Source organism: Erigeron canadensis, chromosome 3, assembly GCF_010389155.1.
Source record: "Erigeron canadensis isolate Cc75 chromosome 3, C_canadensis_v1, whole genome shotgun sequence".
NCBI lineage: Eukaryota > Viridiplantae > Streptophyta > Magnoliopsida > Asterales > Asteraceae > Erigeron > Erigeron canadensis.
This window is the reverse complement of record NC_057763.1, coordinates 43,276,328-43,297,295: the sequence shown is the minus strand read 5'-3', so window position 1 is coordinate 43,297,295 and position 20,968 is coordinate 43,276,328. Positions and strand designations below refer to the sequence as shown.

At 33.0% G+C, this 20,968-nt stretch overlaps 2 protein-coding genes across 3 annotated transcripts; one reads left to right on the top strand and one right to left on the bottom strand.

Moving 5' to 3' along the window:
- The first annotated feature begins 357 nt into the window (after positions 1–357).
- LOC122590897 (protein transport protein SEC31 homolog B-like) lies at positions 358–13,514 on the top strand. 2 transcript variants are annotated; one of them, XM_043763075.1, is made up of 22 exons: positions 358–824; positions 3,529–3,583; positions 3,686–3,808; positions 4,360–4,456; positions 4,581–4,617; positions 4,702–4,807; positions 4,899–4,956; positions 5,790–5,887; positions 6,007–6,126; positions 6,502–6,544; positions 7,083–7,192; positions 7,260–7,387; positions 7,460–8,000; positions 8,110–8,202; positions 8,317–8,502; positions 8,687–8,900; positions 9,323–9,435; positions 10,049–10,240; positions 10,404–10,529; positions 10,910–11,174; positions 11,357–11,595; positions 13,079–13,514. In XM_043763075.1, the coding sequence occupies exons 1-22, from the start codon at positions 484–486 to the stop codon at positions 13,166–13,168; spliced, it is 3,375 nt and encodes a 1,124-aa protein (XP_043619010.1). In that variant the 5' UTR covers positions 358–483; the 3' UTR covers positions 13,169–13,514. The 2 variants fall into 2 exon arrangements, with proteins under 2 accessions (XP_043619010.1, XP_043619009.1); XM_043763074.1 differs by having other exon boundaries at positions 10,904–11,174.
- A 4,243-nt stretch (positions 13,515–17,757) lies between these two features.
- On the bottom strand, positions 17,758–20,500 carry LOC122592442 (probable methyltransferase At1g29790). Its single transcript, XM_043764669.1, has 2 exons — positions 19,123–20,500; positions 17,758–18,114 (listed from the first exon to the last, which is right to left on the bottom strand). Exon 1 carries the CDS (start codon positions 20,288–20,290, stop codon positions 19,160–19,162), a length of 1,131 nt encoding a protein of 376 aa, XP_043620604.1. The 5' UTR covers positions 20,291–20,500; the 3' UTR covers positions 17,758–18,114; positions 19,123–19,159.
- Between the last annotated feature and the right edge of the window lie 468 nt (positions 20,501–20,968).

Below are 20,968 nucleotides of genomic sequence, written 5' to 3'. Positions count from 1 at the left end.
AAACATTTTGAAAATATTTAATTGGCTATTTATCTTTAAAATTTTATCAACTAGATATGACATCATAAATAAAATAAAAACATTTTAAAAATTTTTTGACATGCCACATCATAGTTGTTTATAAAAATAATTTAAAAAACAATCCTTCTTTATTACATATACGGATACGGATACGGATACGGAGTAATAATAATAATAATAATAATAATAATAATAATAATAATAATAATAATAATAATAATAAAGATCGATATAATCTAGTTTCCAACTAAAATTAAAATGTTTTAGAAATATTAATTGTTTATCTTTATATAAAAGCCATGTCGAAAACAAAAAATGATATTAGTCCGTACTTGATCACGAAAATATTAACGACACACACACACACACACACACAAGCCCTAACTTTCATCAAATCCCTAAATTGATCCATTTGATTTGATTTAATACAACAACAATTCATTCTAAAAAATCAAATCAAACATGGATTACAATTCATCATCATCACCGTGTATAAAGGAAGTAACCAGATCGGCATCGGTGGCGTTTGCACCGGACGCGCCATTCTTCGCTGCCGGAACAATGGCCGGAGCGGTGGATATGTCGTTTAGTTCATCTGCGAATCTGGAAATTTTCAAACTTGATTTCCAATCGGATGATCGGAATCTGCCGTTATTAGGTGCAGTAGCTAGTTCTGAGCCTTTTAATAGATTGTCTTGGGGTAAATCTCCGTCTTCCGTCTCCCAAGAGTTTTCGCATGGGATTTTAGCTGGTGGCTGTGTTGATGGTAATATTGGTCTCTGGAATCCTAGACTACTCATCAGGTTCTCTCTCTCTCTATATATATATATGACTTTCACTGGTTATTCATGATAGTTGTTATTTTTGTGTATCTATCTATATCTATATATATATCTCAATATATATGAATGTATGGATGTATCTACGCCTATATATATGTATTATGTATATGTGGTTTAGTTAATTAGTTGTAATGTTATACGACATTATGGGTTTTATTCTAGGATAAATTCTTTCTTGATATGTTCACCTGTATAGAAGTTTACTAGATTTTAGACCCGTGTCCAGGATTACGATATTATCAATATTAGTTCATACATTTAATTCATAAAAGCTTATAATTTTGAAGATATACGGTTCCAAGTGTTATACTTTGCAAGTTGTAATACAATAATCATAGGTTCGTCACTGGACATATTGATGGAACTGTTTGTCGTAGTCATCTCACAAGACACATGCTACAATAATTTCTCTATTATAGAATATTTTGAAACCGGTTGTATTCATAATGTGATATTATTATGAAAGATAATTAAGAATTAAAAAATAAACATACTTGTGATCATGTACTTGACATTCAAATATATGTATGTGATCATGACGCGGGCCCATAACACGAATAGGTTTATTTTCAATCATCGGTCATATGATAATTAGATAACAATTAGGATTGTTTTCATATTCTTTGATAACAATTAGGATTCTTGATTTGAGTGACAATTGTAACTTTAAAAAGTTAAATATAAATACTTTTTGTAACCTTTTTAAAAAGTTTTAAAAAAATCTTCTCAATGATGAGTAAAAATAAATATAAATTAAGTATTCAGGGTTAAAAAGTGTAAATTATTGATGGAAAGCAAAAAAGTGTAAATTAATGACACTTTTTCTACAAATTAATATGAATACTACTATAATAATATATCTGGATAATGATTATTAGAAATTTTAATTTATAGTTGATCTAAATGATGACATAAGCAAGAGTCAGTTTGATGAAATTGAGCGATCTAATTGGTTAATAAGTCATTAGTTCAACTGTCTTCTAGTATATATTAAGATTAAGATTAAGATTTCGATGTACTCTTATAGTTGTTGCAATTTTTAATCAGCTAAGAAATTATTAAAGTTGATCCAATTTTATTTTATTTTTATTTTTTTTTAGAACGGCAACTTGATCAATTTATATGTGTATGTGTTTATATATATACATATTTTTAGAACGGCATTATGTGGTGCTGGTGAATAATTTTTGACGGGTTTTTGAAGTTTTGATGGTTTTCTGTGCTTCACGGCAGTTTCTAGATGTTTTTGGCAGCTGCTAGAAACGGTGTAATAGAGGAGGAGAATGGGTGATGTTTCACATAAATATTGGGCGGGAAGAGATTGTGATGTGGCGTGTTCTTATTGGAGCTACTTACTTTAAAATGTGGGTTTGGGGATAGGGATAAAATGTTGTATGACGGATTAGTGGATATAGGTTCTTTAATTTATATGTTCCTCTAATTGGAAGTTCAATTTGTCGCAATTTATGATTGATGCTATTCGTGATGGTTAGTTAAATTTTATTAGACTTGAACAGATGCTAGTTTTTCTTCTTCTTCTGTTTAGAGTTTAATATATTGTTTTGATTTAGTTAGGGTGAGTGTCATTTTACTGGTGTTTGTGTGCTTGATAAGTAATTAGTTGTATCACTACTCTTTTGGCTGTTCAAGAGGTTTGTGTTTACCTTTGGAATTATAAAAGAGAGCCAAGCTTGTAGAATTATAGTACGGGTTCTTTGATATGATAAGAGAAAGGGATGGTTCGTTTTAAAAATGTGTGATAAGTCTGCAGGTTTAAGTGGCAAATGGTGAATACTTTGCTGTCATGCTTTTAACTCTTAGACATTTAAAAGGACCTCTATATGTTAGGCAAGTTGGTATCATTTTTTTGCTATTCAACACTCCCTCACATTGCTTTCTTATGTTTAATGAACTTTTAATATCAACGTTTTATCGTTATTTAAGGATATACTCTGCAACCTTATCAGGGAATGAGGATCTCTGTTGTGTGTCATAGTATGTTGTATTGTGTGGGAAGGAAAGGAGGGAAGAACATGTTATTTGTTGTATTTAACTTTTATGTGTCAGTTTATGCGATGTTTTGTTTCCTTTTTGTTTGGTATTTATGATTATACTGCAATTATTTAGAACTTATTTTGACTGTTTTCAGAATGTGTTCTACTGATGTATCGGGTTCTACTTGTTTTCGCACTTGACCTGCATAGGAGTTATCTTATGGAATGCCCTACTTATACGGTGTTCATTGATGTTAGTTACATATAGCGAACTCGTTGTAATTCTTACTACAGTCCCTTGGAATATGGATATATGTTTGTTTAGTGTTTTACATCTTGTAGGAACCAACCAAACGATTCAAACTCATCATTTTCTCTCGTCATTCTAGAATCATAACTAATGTTTTGATATGCTTTTTAACGATTCAAAATACTAGACACAGTTGCAGAAGAAAGCAATATAGGAAATGTAACCCATACGAATCATGTAGTAGAGATGTACCAAAAACAATTGGCTTATGGTTTTATTTCTAGAGTGGAGAAATCTTCTTTTATATAGGGAAATTTATCCTTTAGACCATTTTGATTTGAAATATGTAGTAGTGTTATGGTTTATCATGATGTCAAGGAAATTTGCATGTGAAACTCTTATTATTTTTGATGGACTGTAGCTCGGAGGAAACTGAAAGCTCTTTTGTTCAAAACTTATCAAGACACAAAGGGCCTGTAAGTTTTTGTAGAATGCAATATCAATGCTTTCAAATATCCAACTTTTACACTCAGGATTTTGTTAACTTTTCATTGGTTGTATTCGAATTTATTTTACAGGTTCGTGGCTTGGAATTTAGTTCTCTTTCACCCAATCATCTTGCTTCTGGTGCTGAAGAAGGTGACATTTGTATATGGGATATTGCTAAACCAGCAGAACCTACACATTTCCCGCCTCTAAAGGTAGCTTAATTGAGTTGTCAAACTTACAATCTCTTATTTCACGAGTACTGCTACAACTTCTCTTTGTGATTCCATGATTCGTTCTATTTATTCCCGTATATGGCCCAAGCATAGAGAGGAGACGTGGGTTTCAGAAATTAGACATACTAGGCTATCCCTGCCTTTCTTATTTTCTTTTGTCATGATTGAAGGTTTTTTTTTTTTTTTTAGAGCGGCCATGATTGAAAGGGTTATGTGTACACTCAGTGGTGGCAGTTTTTATACTATAGATTACATTTCACTTTTAGATTATATAATTTGCTTTTAAGAGGGTGTCCTATGCATTGTTTTAGTAAACATTAGCTGCATTGTTATGTTTACGTCGAGTCGATCCAACGTTTTTCTTGCTTTTTTTGTTCATTTACCGCTTTACTTTTTTCTCTACTTGATTGTTGATTTTAGTGACTTGTATTGTATCTATGCTCATTATTATTTCGGTTAGTGTGATATAGTTGGAAGTTACTTGCTGTGTATCTAGCTATAACTTTAGCTTGTTAAACATCTATCTGCAGGGAAGTGGATCTGCTACACAGGGTGAAATATCGTTCTTATCTTGGAATAAGAAGGTTCAGCCTATTCTGGCATCCACTTCCTTTAATGGAACTACTGGTATGAACTGAAACCGAGTTTAACTTTTAGCTACGGTAACTTAGCAAGAACCAAAACCGAGATTAGTTAGTATAAGCTAGTGTAGCTTAGCAAAACTGACGGTACATTTTGTGTGTTTCTTTAGTGGTTTGGGACCTGAGGAAGCAAAAGCCTATTATAAGGTGAGTTCCTGGAATCTGGCTCTATGATTATCTGATGCAGTACTGAAACTGTTAACTTATATGTAAGAACTTCCCAATTTACAGTTTCTCAGATTCAGTTAGAAGACGATGCTCTGTTTTGCAGTGGCATCCAGATTTTGCAACACAACTTATTGTTGCTTCAGATGATGATAGTTCACCTTCTTTGAGGGTACTAATCTGTTCTTTTTTATACATATATATTGTATGTATGGAAATTGGTTATTCATGTAAATTTATGCTTACCAATTCTCCTCTTGCAGATATGGGACATGCGGAACACAATGTCCCCTCTTAGGGAGTTGGTAGGTCACACTAAAGGTATGGCGGTACTCATTTATCCGTTAATCTATTGCTTATGATGATCTTATTCTTCAGTTATTTGTAACGAGTGTAATGTGTTAGATATGTAAGTCTGGTGATAATTTCCACTGTTCCCCTTACCGCCTTCCACTGTCATGGGATAACACATTAATATATAGGCACAATGTGTATATAAACAAATTTGGGAGTTCTGTCTGTTTTTATGCATATATAGGTCCGAGCTATTGTAAAAATGACCAAATTTGTAAGAACACCTCCCAAAATGGCATTTTTGTAAATAAAACTTGGTCATGTTTCTGTATTGTGTATGAAAAACTCGCTTTGAACATCGCAAATTTTGAATTGTTTAAAAAATGAAGCACATAAGGTGGAAAAATTCAAAAACCATTTTTTTGTAGTCAAGTGTGAAATTGAGATTTCGTGTGTTCCAATTGGGTCTTTTTTTTATTTGATCCTGTCCCTATGTTTTTGTATGTGTATCTATATGCAGGGTAAGGTTCATAAGAGAACTATTCACATTTTTTTTTTTGGATAATGGAACACTCCTGTAAATTAAGAGAACTATTCACATATGAACATAAGTAATATAAGTCTAACTTGATCTGTATATATGTGAACAAATTTGTTCACACATGTGAATAACATATGAACACCAGGTTATAAATTAAAAGTTCTCATGGTTCTTCCAATTGAAATGGTTCTCACATGAACCTTTTCCTCTCTCACTCTCTCTCTCTCTCTCTATATATATATGTATTCTAATAGATGTGAAACTTTTCCTTTCTGTTTTATGCATGCATTATCCTAATCCTAGCTAACTAATATATCAGGGGTTGTTGCAATGTCTTGGTGTCCTAATGATAGCTCATATTTGCTTACCTGTGCCAAAGATAACCGCACTATTTGCTGGGACACTAATTCGGCTGAGGTCTGTCAACCACTTTATTGGCTGTTCTAGACTCATGATTTTGTTCTTTGAGGATCCTAGTACTTGACCTTTTTTCTTTCTTCAAACAATATCCTATCCTGATGAAAACGTACGTGCAGATTGTCTCTGAACTTCCAGCTGGAACCAATTGGAACTTTGATGTGCACTGGTATCCGAAGAAGCCAGGGGTTATATCGGCCTCTTCATTTGATGGAAAAATCGGTATTTATAATATTGAGGTTCGCCAAGTTTGCACCTATCTAAGTCCTTCCATTTTGTATGGTGTTGCTGGTTTGCTTTCTAATATTGACTCATTTCAATTGAATGTGTAAAGTTTGATTTTATGAGTCCTACATGACTGGAATGCCATCATTATATGAACTACTGGTCTAGCAGGGTCTAAAATGATTTTGAACAGCATCTTGCCTGTCTTTTTGTATAAATTTTTGTAGCTTTTACAATTTTGTCAGACTATTGACCATTTTACGCTGTGTAAATGTTACTTTTCCGTTATTACAAGTGTAACATGTATAACAAGCTGCTTTTATAGTTAGAGATCATATTTATAGTATCTACTTAACTCTTAAGGAAGCTTATATTTGCTCTTTTTGCAGGCTTGTGCTCGGTATGGCGTTGGAGAGAGTTATCTTGTCTCAAGTAAATTTTTTTCTTCGTGTTCCTCAACAGACTTTTACTTATTTGGTGTTTATGGTCTTCTTTTGGTAGTAGTTTGTTTGTGTGCTATCTGATTATTTGGTTTTAAATTTCTTTGCTATTTGATTATATACTAATAAATACATTCTTATAGATAACTTGTTTATATCTAATGATAAGCGTTCTATGGATGAAATGGTGATAAAAAACACATATAATACCATATTTCCTGGGGCCATGGTTAGCAAACCCCCTTTATGTTAAAGTAATTGCTATGACACTTCTACATCATGGTTTAGTTATTGTAATTTTGATTTTATTTTTTTTTCCAAAATAAAATGATTTGTATTATCTATGGTCAATTCAAAATGTGTGTTGAATTTTTATATAGTTTGCTATTTGACTGAGTTGATACTAATTCTGTATGTAGTGCCATAGTGAATGTGAAAAGGTACACTAGGAGCTCTTGTGAATTTTGGTCATGATATTGTTCATATATCGATTTAATCTGTCTATAATTTATTCATGTTTGTTTGTGCAGCGCCTTTAAGAGCCCCAAAATGGTACCAGCGCAAAGCTGGAGTCACATTTGGTTTTGGTGGCAAGCTCGTTTCTTTTCACTCGACTGGTTCCTCATCTGGACATTCAGAGGTACAGCTTTTACACACCTATTTCATTGACTATAATTATTTACCCCATTATCTGTACGTCTGTTCAGGTCAATGTCCGGGACTTGGTTACTGAACTCAACTTAGTGAGTACCTCATCCGAGTTTGAAGTTGCGATGAAGAGTGGAGATCGATCCTCACTGAGACTTCTATGTGATCAAAAGTATCAAGAATCTGGGTACGTTTTTTAAAAAGTAATAAGTTGTATCTGCTGTTCTACCACAGTTATTCTGAAAACTTGTTGAAGCAGGTCTGAAGACGACAGGGAAACCTGGGGATTTCTGAAGGTCATGTTTGAAGATGAGGGAACAGCAAGAACAAAGCTTCTAAACCACCTTGGCTTCAGTTTACCTGCAGAAGAAGTAAATGAAACAATAGAAGATATTTCTCACGATATGGATTCTCTGAATCTTAAAGAAAGTGAAGTAGCTAGAGAAGGATATATGGGTGGCAACCATTTGTCACCTACAGATTATGGGGAAGATTTCTTCAACAATCTTCCAAGCCCTAAAACTGAGACGCCTTTGTCAACATCAGTCAATAACTTTGGTATTGAAGGTGGGGAAGAACCAACAAAGGAAAGCGATTCAGTAGAAGGCATTACCGACTCTTCATTTGATGATGGTGTCCAACGTGCTTTGGTTGTTGGAGATTACAAGGGAGCTGTTGCACAGTGCATAGCTGCAAATAAGATGGCAGATGCATTGGTTATTGCACAAGTTGGTGGCACTTCTCTGTGGGAGAGCACACGTGATCAATACCTTAGAAAGAATAGTTCTCCTTACTTGAAGGTACAATTTCTTCCGACTTTTTGTTATTTAAAGTGTTCATAATTTCATGTTTTATGATGCACTCTATTCTTGTGGTCCGATTAGCAATTTTGTTTCTGTTGACCAACAGGTCGTTGCTGCAATGGTGAACAATGACCTTGTCAGCCTAGTAAAGACAAGACCCTTAAAATCATGGAAGGAGACGCTTGCCCTTCTCTGCACTGTAAGTTAAGTCATGAGTAATGAGTTTGCAAATTATGTAATATTTCCATCTATGCTTAGGTTTATTCTTCTTCCATTGTTGTTTATGTTGACTGCCAATGCTTTTATGACACAGTTTGCTCAGGGGGATGATTGGACTTTGCTATGCGATGCTCTTGCTTCTAGACTCAGAGCTTCTGGTAATACACTAGCTGCAACCCTTTGTTATATATGTTCTGGAAATATCGACAGAACAGTTGAAATCTGGTCAAAGAATGTCACCACTGAGCATGAGGGAAAAACATATGTTGAGCTTCTTCAGGTAGGCATCATCTTGAAAGTTTAGTTTCTGTTCCTGGTGCATTCCTCTACCCCCACCCCCGTGAAAGGCTAAGAAATATACTTCTAACCACCTATTATTCACACCAGTTGTCTTTAGAGAGACTTGAATCCACAACCTTCTGGTCTATGATGCACTAATAACTGATATCTTATTGGGGTATTAGGATTTAATGGAGAAAACTGTGATCCTGGCTTTAGCAACTGGGCAGAAGAGATTTAGTGCTTCCTTATGCAAACTTGTTGAAAAATATGTTGAAATATTAGCAAGTCAAGGACTCTTAACAACAGCTATGGAATATTTGAGGTTAATGGGCTCTGATAATCTGTCTCCTGAACTGGTGATTTTGCGTGATCGGATAGCCCATTCATCAGAACCAGGTACACATTATTCTGGGTGATAGATGATATTTGTGTCTTTCTGATATATCTCCAATCTTCTAACAATATAGTAATATGATAAATTGATAATTAATAAGCTCGTTTTTTGAAAATACTTGTGAGCCATGATAATACCGTGATTAATGTTATCTACCTGTTTTACCCATTTCTGACTGTTCTATCTTCCATAATGTAAAAGACTAAAACTGCAATGATAGATAAAATGGGTTGACTTTGTTTCAAATAGGACACTTATGTCATCTTTACATTTTAGGTTTCTTATCATCTTTAGGAGGTTTATATTTTGTATCTTTCATCCATCTTGTCCTTAATGGCCATTTATCTGCACTATTCTCTTTGTCCAAGTACATATGTATTTTTGGTGGTGCTTGTTGTCGATTCTGTCTATTTTTATTATGCAGAGGAAAAGGTGAGTGGTTCTATAAATTCTGGAAACTCTCGGTTACCAGAAACACCTTCATATGGAGTGAACCATACATATTCAGGCGCTGGACCTTCTGGAAACTATTATCAGGTACTGTTTACTTTATTTTCTTCTATATTTTCACGCATTTCAGATAGAATCTTAAGTGAAGGGTCTAAGTTTATATAATGAGCAAACCACATGCTATTCTCAGAGCTGTAGAGAAGGGGAATATGCATATTGGTAGTGGCAACTGACTATGGCTGGTGAACAAAGTGGGGAGGTTGGGTAATAGGTTTCAAAATTACTAAATTAGTTTTTTTTTTCCGTACGGGTAGTAAGGGCACGAAGCACTTTTTGTCTAAAGATCTTTATAAATAATAGTAACTGTCCCGAATGTGAGTACTGTCTTAGATGTTAGATTTCATCAATAGTTTTTGTTTTAGAAAATGGACTAGGAGGTTTTATGCTCTAAAAAAATATATACCGTAAATGGGTTAAAATATCCACTTTCTTAATTAAACATGTTAGAGAGTACATAACAAGAATAGACGCATTCACAAATATATATGGGTTAAAGTTGCCACCTCTTAGTGAATTTGATATTAAAAACTCTGATATAATTCTTTTGGAGACCATAAAGAGTAATAGGAAAGGAAAGTAAGGAGAATCGTTTTCTCATATGTGTTTGTTTTCTTCTATTGATTGTATTGCTACTCTTTAGGATGGCTCTTCTTATCGTCAAAACTATCAACAAACACCTGGTTCTTCATACGGTACTCAGAATCAACAGCAACAGCCTTCTTCATTTGTTCCACAACCTACTACATTTGTTCCACAGCAACAGCCTAATACATTTGTTCCACAGCAACAACCTACTACTTTTATTCCAGCTCCATCAGATCAATTTCCTCCGGTATGCAACTGATTGAAGTGTTAAATAGCTTAATTTTTTTTTATAATATTCCGTCACATCATTATTGGCATCGCTTTTATTCTGAAATACTGTGCCTATAACTTTGGGTAATTATTGCTTTGATGTTTATTAAGGAGTAAAGTTTTTGCATGCATTCTTTTAGGCTGGATTCACTCCACAACCACCAACTCAACCTGCTCCAAAAGGATTTGTTCCTACCACTCCTCCAATTATTAGAAATGTTGATCAATACCAGCAGCCCCCAAGCTTAGGTTCTCAGCTGTATCCTGTAAGTGTACATAAAACATTCTTTTTTTAGTTTGGTAGAGGTGACGATTTCGACCCATGTACATATGAATGTGTTGATCCTGGTTATCTTTCATCTCTAACTGGGGGCAAACAGGTGTCAAGAAAAAAGACCAAATTTACACTTTTAATGCATAAATATATGTTTTAGTAGAATTAGATTACCCATTGGAAGTAATATTTAACTTTTGTAATCATAGTTGATAGTACTTTAAAAGATGAAATTTGGGCAAAAGGTGCGTCAGGCCAACCCATCTTAAACATTACATTTTTACCCACTCATTTCGTCACCTCAAAGTTTTAGGATTCGACTATTAAGTCACAGGATATCTGTGCTAAAATCATATCGCGTACTAGTCTCAGGTGAATACTATTTCTAATTACCAAGTTGGACCATCGGTATCTGGTTCACTTGGCCCTGTTCAATCTCCAATGGTTCCTACACATGGACAAAAGATATCACAGGATGCGGGACCTACACCACACACGAGGGGATTCATGCCTATAAATAATACAGGACTGCAGAGATCTACGTCGGGTCAAGCTCAACCGCCTAGTCCTTCACCACCGGCTGCACCTCCTGCCCCTCCACCAACAGTACAGACAGCCGATGTATCCAATGTACCTGGTAAAGCCATTGTTTTTTTTACCTCGAATAGTAATTCTTTTCAAGTCATGCATGTTTGTTATTTTTCTTGTACTGTGCCAATCTTAAACATTCAGATTTCATGCTTTCTGAGTCGCTTCTATGATATTTATATCAATAACTTTCACTTAAATTAACTGAAGTGTAACATTTTGTGTTTGCAGCACACCAAAAGCCAGTAATTAGCACTTTAGTAAGACTTTTTACGGAGACATCAGAAGTTATGGGGGGTTTGCATGCTGCTCCAACTAAAAAGCGGGAGATTGATGACAACTCAAAGAAATTGGGTGCGTTGTTTGTGAAACTAAACAATGGTGATATATCCCAAAATGCTTCTGAAAAGCTTGTGCAGTTGTGTCAAGCGTTGGATCGTGGAGATTTCCCTACTGCCCTCCAAATCCAGGTAAATAAGCAAGTAAATAGTAATATGTGTGCCCTGCTGCATTCTTTTGGTCAATAGTCCTGGTGGCAATTTTTTAATACATTTTTGGCCAGGTTGCATGGCGTTGTCTTACATCTTGAGCGGGTCAATTAAAATCTATCTAAAAGTGGGTCAAAGTGGTTCAAATGGGTTAAAGGTTTTAGGTTGCCCAAAGGCTAGTTTTTATTATTAAGCAGTTTTTTAAAGATCAACTATTTTTAGTAATAATATAAATATATGATTGTACTTATCATCATTGGCACATTAGTCTACTTTAAACTTTAAAAAAACGGCCAAGAAAGGACTTGCGGGTCAACCCTACTTGACTAGGTTGTTAACCTGCCATAGTTGTCAAAAGCGAAGGCGACCTCAAAGCGCAAAGACCCCAAATAGGGCAAAGGCGAGAGGCGCAAAAAAAAACGCACGCCCGGGAAAAAAAAAGCGCACTAAGTAAATATTTATATATAGTGAAAAATAATAGTAAAAAAAAAAATCAGATATCAGTTATAAAACCAAATATCATTCAAAAAATAACTTTTCCACCAAAAACTTCAAATTATTAGATTATTATAAACATATATAAAAAAAACATAATTTTTTCTTCCCCCCATTTTATATTTTCACTATCTTCTTTTATCTTCTTAAACGACTATGGTCACTCATTAGATCTAGCCACAATTCGGCCGGATCTTGAATGAATCTTGACCCATTAAACCATTTTGACCGTCGTTGACCACCACAGTTGACCGTTGTTGACCGCCTTTTTCATGGTCGACTTGGGCCTAGGGTTTCAGGCGCTGGAGGTGCGCCTCGCCCGCCTTTTGCGCCTAGGCGCAAGAGGCGCTCGCCTTTAACAACACTGTAACCCGCACCAATTTGCTTTTCTTCTGTTGCACGACCTCCCTAATCTGTCTCTCTTGCTACTGTAATCATGTATCAGATTAGTTTTCATTATTGGTGCTAGCAGTCCCTTATAATCAAATTTTCATTATCTGGAAGGCCAAGGTTTTGTAGTTCTCATTTGAACCTTTCCCTATATTGGTAGCATGTCAAATGGAATTAAATAAAACAAGTACGAGTTGTAGAATGGATTGAACAGGTCTTGTTTTCTTAATGGTAAAAGGTTTTTGCTAATTGGAACCAAATTGTCAACCTTACATTTAGCAGCATATGGGGCTCCAAGACATAGGACGAAACTACACACAAATCAAGTATTACTAAAGTGTACTCGTATATTTAAAACCTCTCTAAGCTGTACTTGAAGTTTTACTTGTGTCATTATAGTAAATGATATTAATATTTGAAAATATTAAATATCTCAAAAATGGCCAAAAAAGTATTGGGGTGGGTCAACTGAATCTGGGTTACCGTAGCTGCTCGTTGGCAACTCCGGGCTATTGACAATCAGTTTCAAACAAATGAAAGCATAAATGTACGTTGTTGAAATCATTGGCTGCTGCTGCAGATTGCTCTTACAACAAGTGACTGGGACGAGTGCAGCTTCTGGCTAGCTCCGCTGAAACGAATGATCAAGGTTAGGCAGACTGTAAGATGAATTTAGCTGCATCTCTACTTTGTACACAATAAGTGCATTCCCAGAAGCGTTTGGATTTTTAAGCAGGTATAGAAGTTGGATTATCTAGGATGATCTTTGAGGAACTTGTGTTTTTGCGTTGTCGTTTGTCTAACAGTTTTGAGGGTTTAGTTTTTAATGGATTCTTTCTACATCAGGAAAGTAATATATAGGGATGGTGTTATATGACATTTTACTACTGGCTGTCTTGTTCCTTATTATGTAAAAGTAATTTTTGTGGCTCTTCAACTAGCCAACTCATTGAGATGACTCATAAATATGTAAAAGTATTTTCACTACCTAATCGATTCTATTTTATTGAATAAAAGTCATTCATATGTAACAACTGTTAGGATCGATCTTTAATGGCTCTTTTAACTAGATTTTGGCGCTCATTTGGAACTCTGACAAACAGCTCTAACGGGTTGTTTTGGGATTCATATTTGACCTACTAAAATGCATCCGTATTAAGTAATTTATGATTACATATGTATACAATAGATTTCGACCTTTTAAACTAATTTGAAACTTTAAAAAACAACTCGAACGACCTTTCAAACTCATTTAGACCTAAAAAAATCAACTCCAAAAGGCTGCTTTGAGAATCGTATTTGACTTACTAAAACACACAAAATTACTTAGATATTATAATTTAAAAGTCTATATCTTAAAATAGACACCTACTAAGTTTTTTTAACTTAGTAACTCTTAGGTCGCGTTTGGTTCACAAAATTTGATAAAATTTGATGGAATTGGAATTGAATTTCATTTCTTAGTGTGTTTGGTTGCACAAAGAAGAGAGAATCTCATTCTATAAGGAATGAAATTCCTTCCTTCCATCATTTGAATTTTCAAAATATCAAAAACATTCCGTCAAATTCCATTCCTTCAAATTCCAATTCCTTTGAAAAATTTCATTCCTTTCCAAAACATTCTGTGAACCAAACGCTGCGTTAGCATTTAACGTATTTAGTAAGAAACATAAACACCAAATAAAATTATGCCAATTGTCCATTTTGAGTTCCAAAACTTGTACTTATTGAATTTATGAGATAATTACGTGTAAGTATTGAAAATGTTCAGTTTTAAATCAGTTCAACTTTATGTTGTCTCTATCCTCTTCCATTAAAGACTTAAAGTTATATAAATGAAAAAGAAAAGTCTCAAACAAACATTGAAAATCTACTAGAAATCCAGTTAACAAATGAAATACCTACTTTCTTATAGAACTAAATCCTACGTTGCTTGAACAAATTGATGGGTACTTATATTTATAGCATACCTTTTTGGAATTTTTGCCGATAATGGAGTTGTGTGTGGTGGGTAATGAAGAAGTGTATGCACCCTATCTTAATATTTATCTTACTTTTACTACCCGTACCAATTTTTTCATAAACCATCACGCAAGTTATGTGAAAGAAAAAACACATCAGGCAAGCTAATTTGTACCACTGAAAAACGTAAGTGATTGTACGGCCCCGCCTCCATTTGGTATGATTTTTTATTGGTTGATTTTGTTTCTTACTAAGTTAAACGGTAAGGATTCATACTAAATAGGTAGGAAATCTAGCAGGTGTATATATTTAGATATACACCTTACGAGTGAAGTTATTACGATAGTTAGATATTTGTCGAGAACTGTGAGAACTATTTTAAACCATTAAATGAGATTAATCAATGACTAATAAATAATATGCATTTAAAATAATAAATAAATGATTATAAATTGTAAAAGGGTAAACAAGAATCAAAAAATTGACTAAAAAAGCGTAACTTCAATTCCACACCTCCAATAAATTCGGCATCACAATTTCACGATTCGAATGGTTACTTGATTTCAAAATTGTAGAACTATTTCATGAAGATTACGAGTTTTTATCAATACACATAATTCTAATTTTTTAAACATTAGCATAATTAACATAAATATATAGGTACATATTATTTTGACAAAATTTACAAATGCACTTAAAAATAATTATATATGAGTTGCGTTCACATGTGAACAACTTTTATTAACACATGTTTATTATGATGTTCATGTCTAAACAACTTTTATATACAAATGTGGACGATGATGTTCACATGTAAACAACTTTTAGAACACGTATGTGTGATAATGTTCAAATCTAAACAACTTTTATATACACATGTAGACGATGATGTTCACATGTAAACAACTTTTAGAACGCATATGTATGATGATGTTCAAATCTAAGCAACTTTTATATAGACATGTGAACGATGGTGTTCACATGTATACAATTTTTATTTATACATATGTATGATGATATTCACATATAAACATCTTTTATTTGATACATGAATGAAATGTAATTACACAATTTAATAAATTATTAATGTGATTTATGTTTAAAACTTTATATTATAAATTTATAAGATTTAATAAACGATTGGCTAAATTCTTAATCTATTAAAATATGGAGTAACTATTAAGGGGATATAAAGTGCCAAATTCTCAATTTTATTTTTTTGGATGGTGTTAGTACCTATTCACAACAAGAAACGTAATAATTATTTTTATTAACATAAAAATTACATTTTAATCAAATTAAATCTTTTTAAAATATACTTTATTAAGTTAAGAAATATAAAAAAAAGATTTGAAAAATGCTAATTAAAATTTACGTATGATATAAGAATGAACGAGATTTTAGACCCGTGTCTAACACTGGACACGAGATTTACGATATTATCAATATTAGGTTTTCATATATTTAAGTCATAAAAGCTTATAATTTTGAAAATATACGGTTTCAAGTGTTATATTTTGCATGTTGTATTACCATAATCACAGGCTCGTCACTTTTATTATTAGCTGAGACATATTAATGGAATTGTTTGCCGTAGTCATTCCACAAGGCACATGCTATAATTATTCTCTCTCATAGAACTTTTTGAAACCAGTTTTACTCATAATGTGATATTGTTATGAAAGATAATTAAAAATTAAAATATAAACATACTTGTGATACTGTAGTTGAAACTTAAGTATATATATTTGATCATGATGCATGTTTATAACACGAATAGATTTATTTCCAGTCATCTGTTGTATGATAATTAGATTACAATTATGATTGTTTTCATATTTTTTTATAACAATTAGGACTCTTAATTTGAGTAACAATTGTAACTTTAAACATTAATACACAAAGCTAATATATAAAAAAAAGGATAAAATTATGTACCTTCTTTTATTGAGAGATTATGTTGAAATTTTTTTAATTAATTAATTATTAATTAATTAAATGATTGTAAATTTTAAAAAAATTCTCTTAAGTTGATGTCTAAAAATATGTATAAATTAAGTATTCAGGGTTAAAAAGTGTAAATTATTGATGGAAAACAAAAAAGGATAAATTAATGAGACTTTTTCTACAAACTAATATAATAATATATTTGGATAATGATTATTAGAAATTTTAATTTATAGTTTATCTACATGATGACATAAGCGAGAGTCAATTTGATAAAATCGAACGATTATGTGTATGTAGTCATATCCCTCTATATAACTAAGAGATGATAGATTTTTTATTAGTTGACTATTATGAGATAATGCCATGTAAGATTTTTCATTATGTGTCATTTACATTAATTTCCTAATTTTAAGCATTCATTTAAAAATTATTATTTATCCTAATCATCATTAATTACTAATAAAAATAAATAAAAAGTAAAAAAAGAATTACAAGTCGAATATATGGATGACTCACGATACTTTCAAAAGTATAGATCCCTTTTCATTCTTGATAATAATAATTCATTATTAGTAATTTTCCCATATTTGATGTTTCCAATTTTTTTTTTTTTTTATATATAAGCCATCTAGCATTTAATTTAATATGATAAAATAGTGATTTTTTTTTTCCTTTTCATCATTTGAATTTTAAAAGATCTTATTTTACCTTTTAATTATTAAATACAAATCCAAATTATTACTCAAATTCAATAAATTATTCAAAACTTGGAAATTAGTCCTTTCCGTTTATGTTTTATGAATTGAAATTAAACTTATGTTAATGGTTTATCTATGGGTTGTATCTTATATACTTTATTTTTTGATTTTATATGTTGTTACATGGATGTGTGATTTAAACATTATTAAAAAACTAATTTCATTGATTAGTATCAAGATATATTTAATTATATATGATGTAAATATCTTTAACAAGTATGTTTACATTTTACATTATTGTTACAATATTATAGTTTCATCCTTCAAATTTGAAAGATGTATTATTTATTTTTAACAGATTTTTATGACTACAATTATTCACCATGTAACGCATGAGTTTAATTTAGTTGTCATAATAAATACTTATACTATGTTATCAAACACGTTGTAAACTAAAAATAATCTCGTTTTCTCTTAACATGTAAAAGCAACAAACCCATTATAATTAACATGTAAAAGCAATAAACCCATTATAATTAGTAAGTAATTAATTTTGGTCTGCACTTGGTTAAAATAAAAAACATTAAACTTTTTATTCTTCAGCGATGGAAAATACTCCGTATGTCACAATAATTTTTTAGGTAAATAATTATACAATGATATTCTCATTTTAAACCTAGTTCACAATCCACACAAACCGATCAATTCATTCAACGCTAAATCACTATGTTTGATCAAATAGGCAGGAACCACCAAGCAGAGAAATGACATGTTCAGTCAAATTCAAAACATGACTGCTTACGTAGTTACATGTAAATTGCGTTCTACAAAATTGAGGGTAATCTTGATCTTTACTTCCCATAAACTGAAACATACACATTGATGCAAAATGACACCAAGAAGTAGCCATGGATTTGAATCTAAATGAAACCAAGCAAACGGGTTTTCCTTCTTATGGAGAACTGATAACGTCTTGTTTAGGTGATATCGGCTTGTCATCTGGCACCTGTTACAAAGATGAAAAACTATCGATTAAAATGTTGAATACGGACATGTTACATAGCTTAAACAAAATGCAATATTTGATTTGATACTTGTAATACAATGTTTAAGAAACAGCGAGGTGAGTAATGGGCTTCCTAGTCCCTCCAACAGCGTGTAAACAGAACTTTAGTTTCAGATAAAAGAACATAGAACAAAAGAATTAAGTTAATGAAAGACTATCGTTTTCAGTTTCTTTCAATCAAGAGAAAGAACAGCATAATAATGGATAACAAACAAAAACATGGATAAGTTAACAGCAAAGGCCACCATCACAAATGAACGCAATTTGAACTCAAATTGTGGCTCCGACTTTTCAAGTTTACAGCATTAACATCTTAACAAAAGTTCCAATCAAAAGTTCACAAACTATGCAATATATAAGAACTACATCATTCTCCTTAATTGGCCAAGTCTCTGTGGCCGTGGGATTACTCCACCAAAAGTGTACACGAAACACAAGTGAAAAAAAACAGACACGCAAATCAATGGCCTTTGGTCGTCTTAATGGAGTGCCAAGCGTTCAAGTAAGCAAGCAAACAAATACACGAAGCAAGGGACAAAATGTTATACATCAATGGAAGAAATGAAAAGTGAACAAAATATATATCTAGAAAACTACGGATTTGAAATCATAGATTCTTTAAATCAAGAGAAATTACACCAAGAAAGTGGATTACGAGAATACATATGGTAAAAGTCAACCATCATAAAACAACCAAATTTGAGCTCAATTACAACTAAAAAACCCTTCCCTAACTCGAATCATATTATTAAACAATCGCTAAAACTCAAATCGTCACTCCTAACTAGCATTTTACAACCTTTAAATCCTTAACTAATTGCCACATTTCAATCAAACGTTCACCAACTATGCAACTTCAAACTCATGTAACCAGTCAAAATTTAACAAAACTTGCACTATGCACATAACATAAACAACAAAAAACTTGATAATAGCCACAATTCGTACCTCGGAAACCAAAAACAAATCATCATCACTATCATCATCATCTTGAAACCGGTTTTTGCAAAAGAGCAGTCAAATAAACTTCACTATTCTTCACACCAGTTGAATCCATCTTATTCCCAACTGCCCATTTCACTTTCTTATACCCTAACTTCCCAATCAATGGCCCATAAACCTTATCAAGATCCACACTTTTACTAAAAAAATGATCAATCCAAAAAAACCCACCTCCCCTCAACACTCTATCAACATCATATAACAAAAATTCCATTGCTTGTATTGGTATCCATCTATTAAAAGCACGCCCACATCTTACAAGATCCAAAACACCATCAAAAACAGGCAATCTTTGTTGTAATGGCACATGTAATGGTACTAATCCTCTAAGTGCAACCTCTTCATTATATGGTGCACCTATACTCATTGTTGTAGTTATAATTGTTACGTTTTGTGACTTCATTTGTGCACTAAATGTACCTGTCCCACCACCTATATCTAGGCCTAATCTTACAACACTTTTCACCTTTCTTGCAATTTCAAGAAACTGAACAATTGGCAAATCAAGATCTGTTTTAAAGCTTAAAAATTTAAGCTTTTCTTTGTTTAGATCAAAACCAAGATCTGGGTTTTTGTTTAAACACTCAAAGTTTTTACATTTTTGATAGTTTTGCCACAAGATCGCATTTTCCGGCACCGGGGAAAATGGGTTGGTCGGAAGTGAAGTGGGTATTTTAGTGGGTGTTTGGGAAAAGCATCTCCGACGAGGAAGAGGGTGGCAGCCACGGAGAATTAAGGGTTCTGCGGCGGCGGTGGACTGCGGTGGGCAGGTGGTGAAAGGGGTGTAGTTCATGTATTGGTGAAGGAGGTCAGGGTGGTGTCGGCAGGCGGAGGCAATGGGGGAAAGTTGTGTGTAAAGAAGGAGGTCAGATGGAGGGCTTGTGGAGGTAGTGGTGGGGGTGGTTGTGGGGTTTGGGTGGAGGCGCGTGAGGTGATTGATGGTGGCGCGTATGGTTTGGAGTTGCCGGAGAAGGTGATCAGGGACAGGTGGAGCGGTGGCTGAGGGTGGTTTAGTGGTGGAGATCATAGTCGTTGAAAGATGATAAAGTGAAAGAATATTAGTAGCAACCATTGCTAGTAATAGCAATAGATTTAGTCCCATTGTAAATCCCATAATTTGTATTTTTCTTGAAATTGTTTTGAGAATTTTGATCAAAGTTTTGAGCTTTTTTTGTTTGAAAAAGATGTATGGGTTTTGGGCTCAAGTTAAGTCAAGTGAGAGTGTGATGTACCAATAATTTACCTATGAGTGTGTGTGTGAGAATAAGTGAGAGAGAGGTGTATGAGATCCAAGATGAGTATGTTTGTGACCATTGGATGGTGTGTGGAGAGGTGTGATCGAATGGTAGGAAATGAAAATGATGATTCTTGTGTGTTGGTCGGCAATCTAAGATTCTTTGGAGGGACAAGTTGGGCTATAAAATGTAGCTTCGTAGAGGAAGAGGATACATGGATTAAGAGCCAAAGAAACCAATAATAAATAATTCATGGGACTAGTATATTTTTTAGGAAAGGAAATTAATGGGAATTCCAATACATGTTTTTCAATTTTTTTTATTATTGTTTTTTTTTTTTTGGAATGACAATTATATACCACATGCGTTCCATTTTAGTTGTCCATTGTTGACTTTCAAAATATTTTTGTCACAATTTTGACCGTAAATTTTTTTGTTTATATTATATACCACTTGAGATAAAATATATAAATAAATTTGATTTTAAACGAACTTTTCAATGATATAACTTTTTTCAAATATTATATAATATAAACAAAAATATATTTTTATTATTA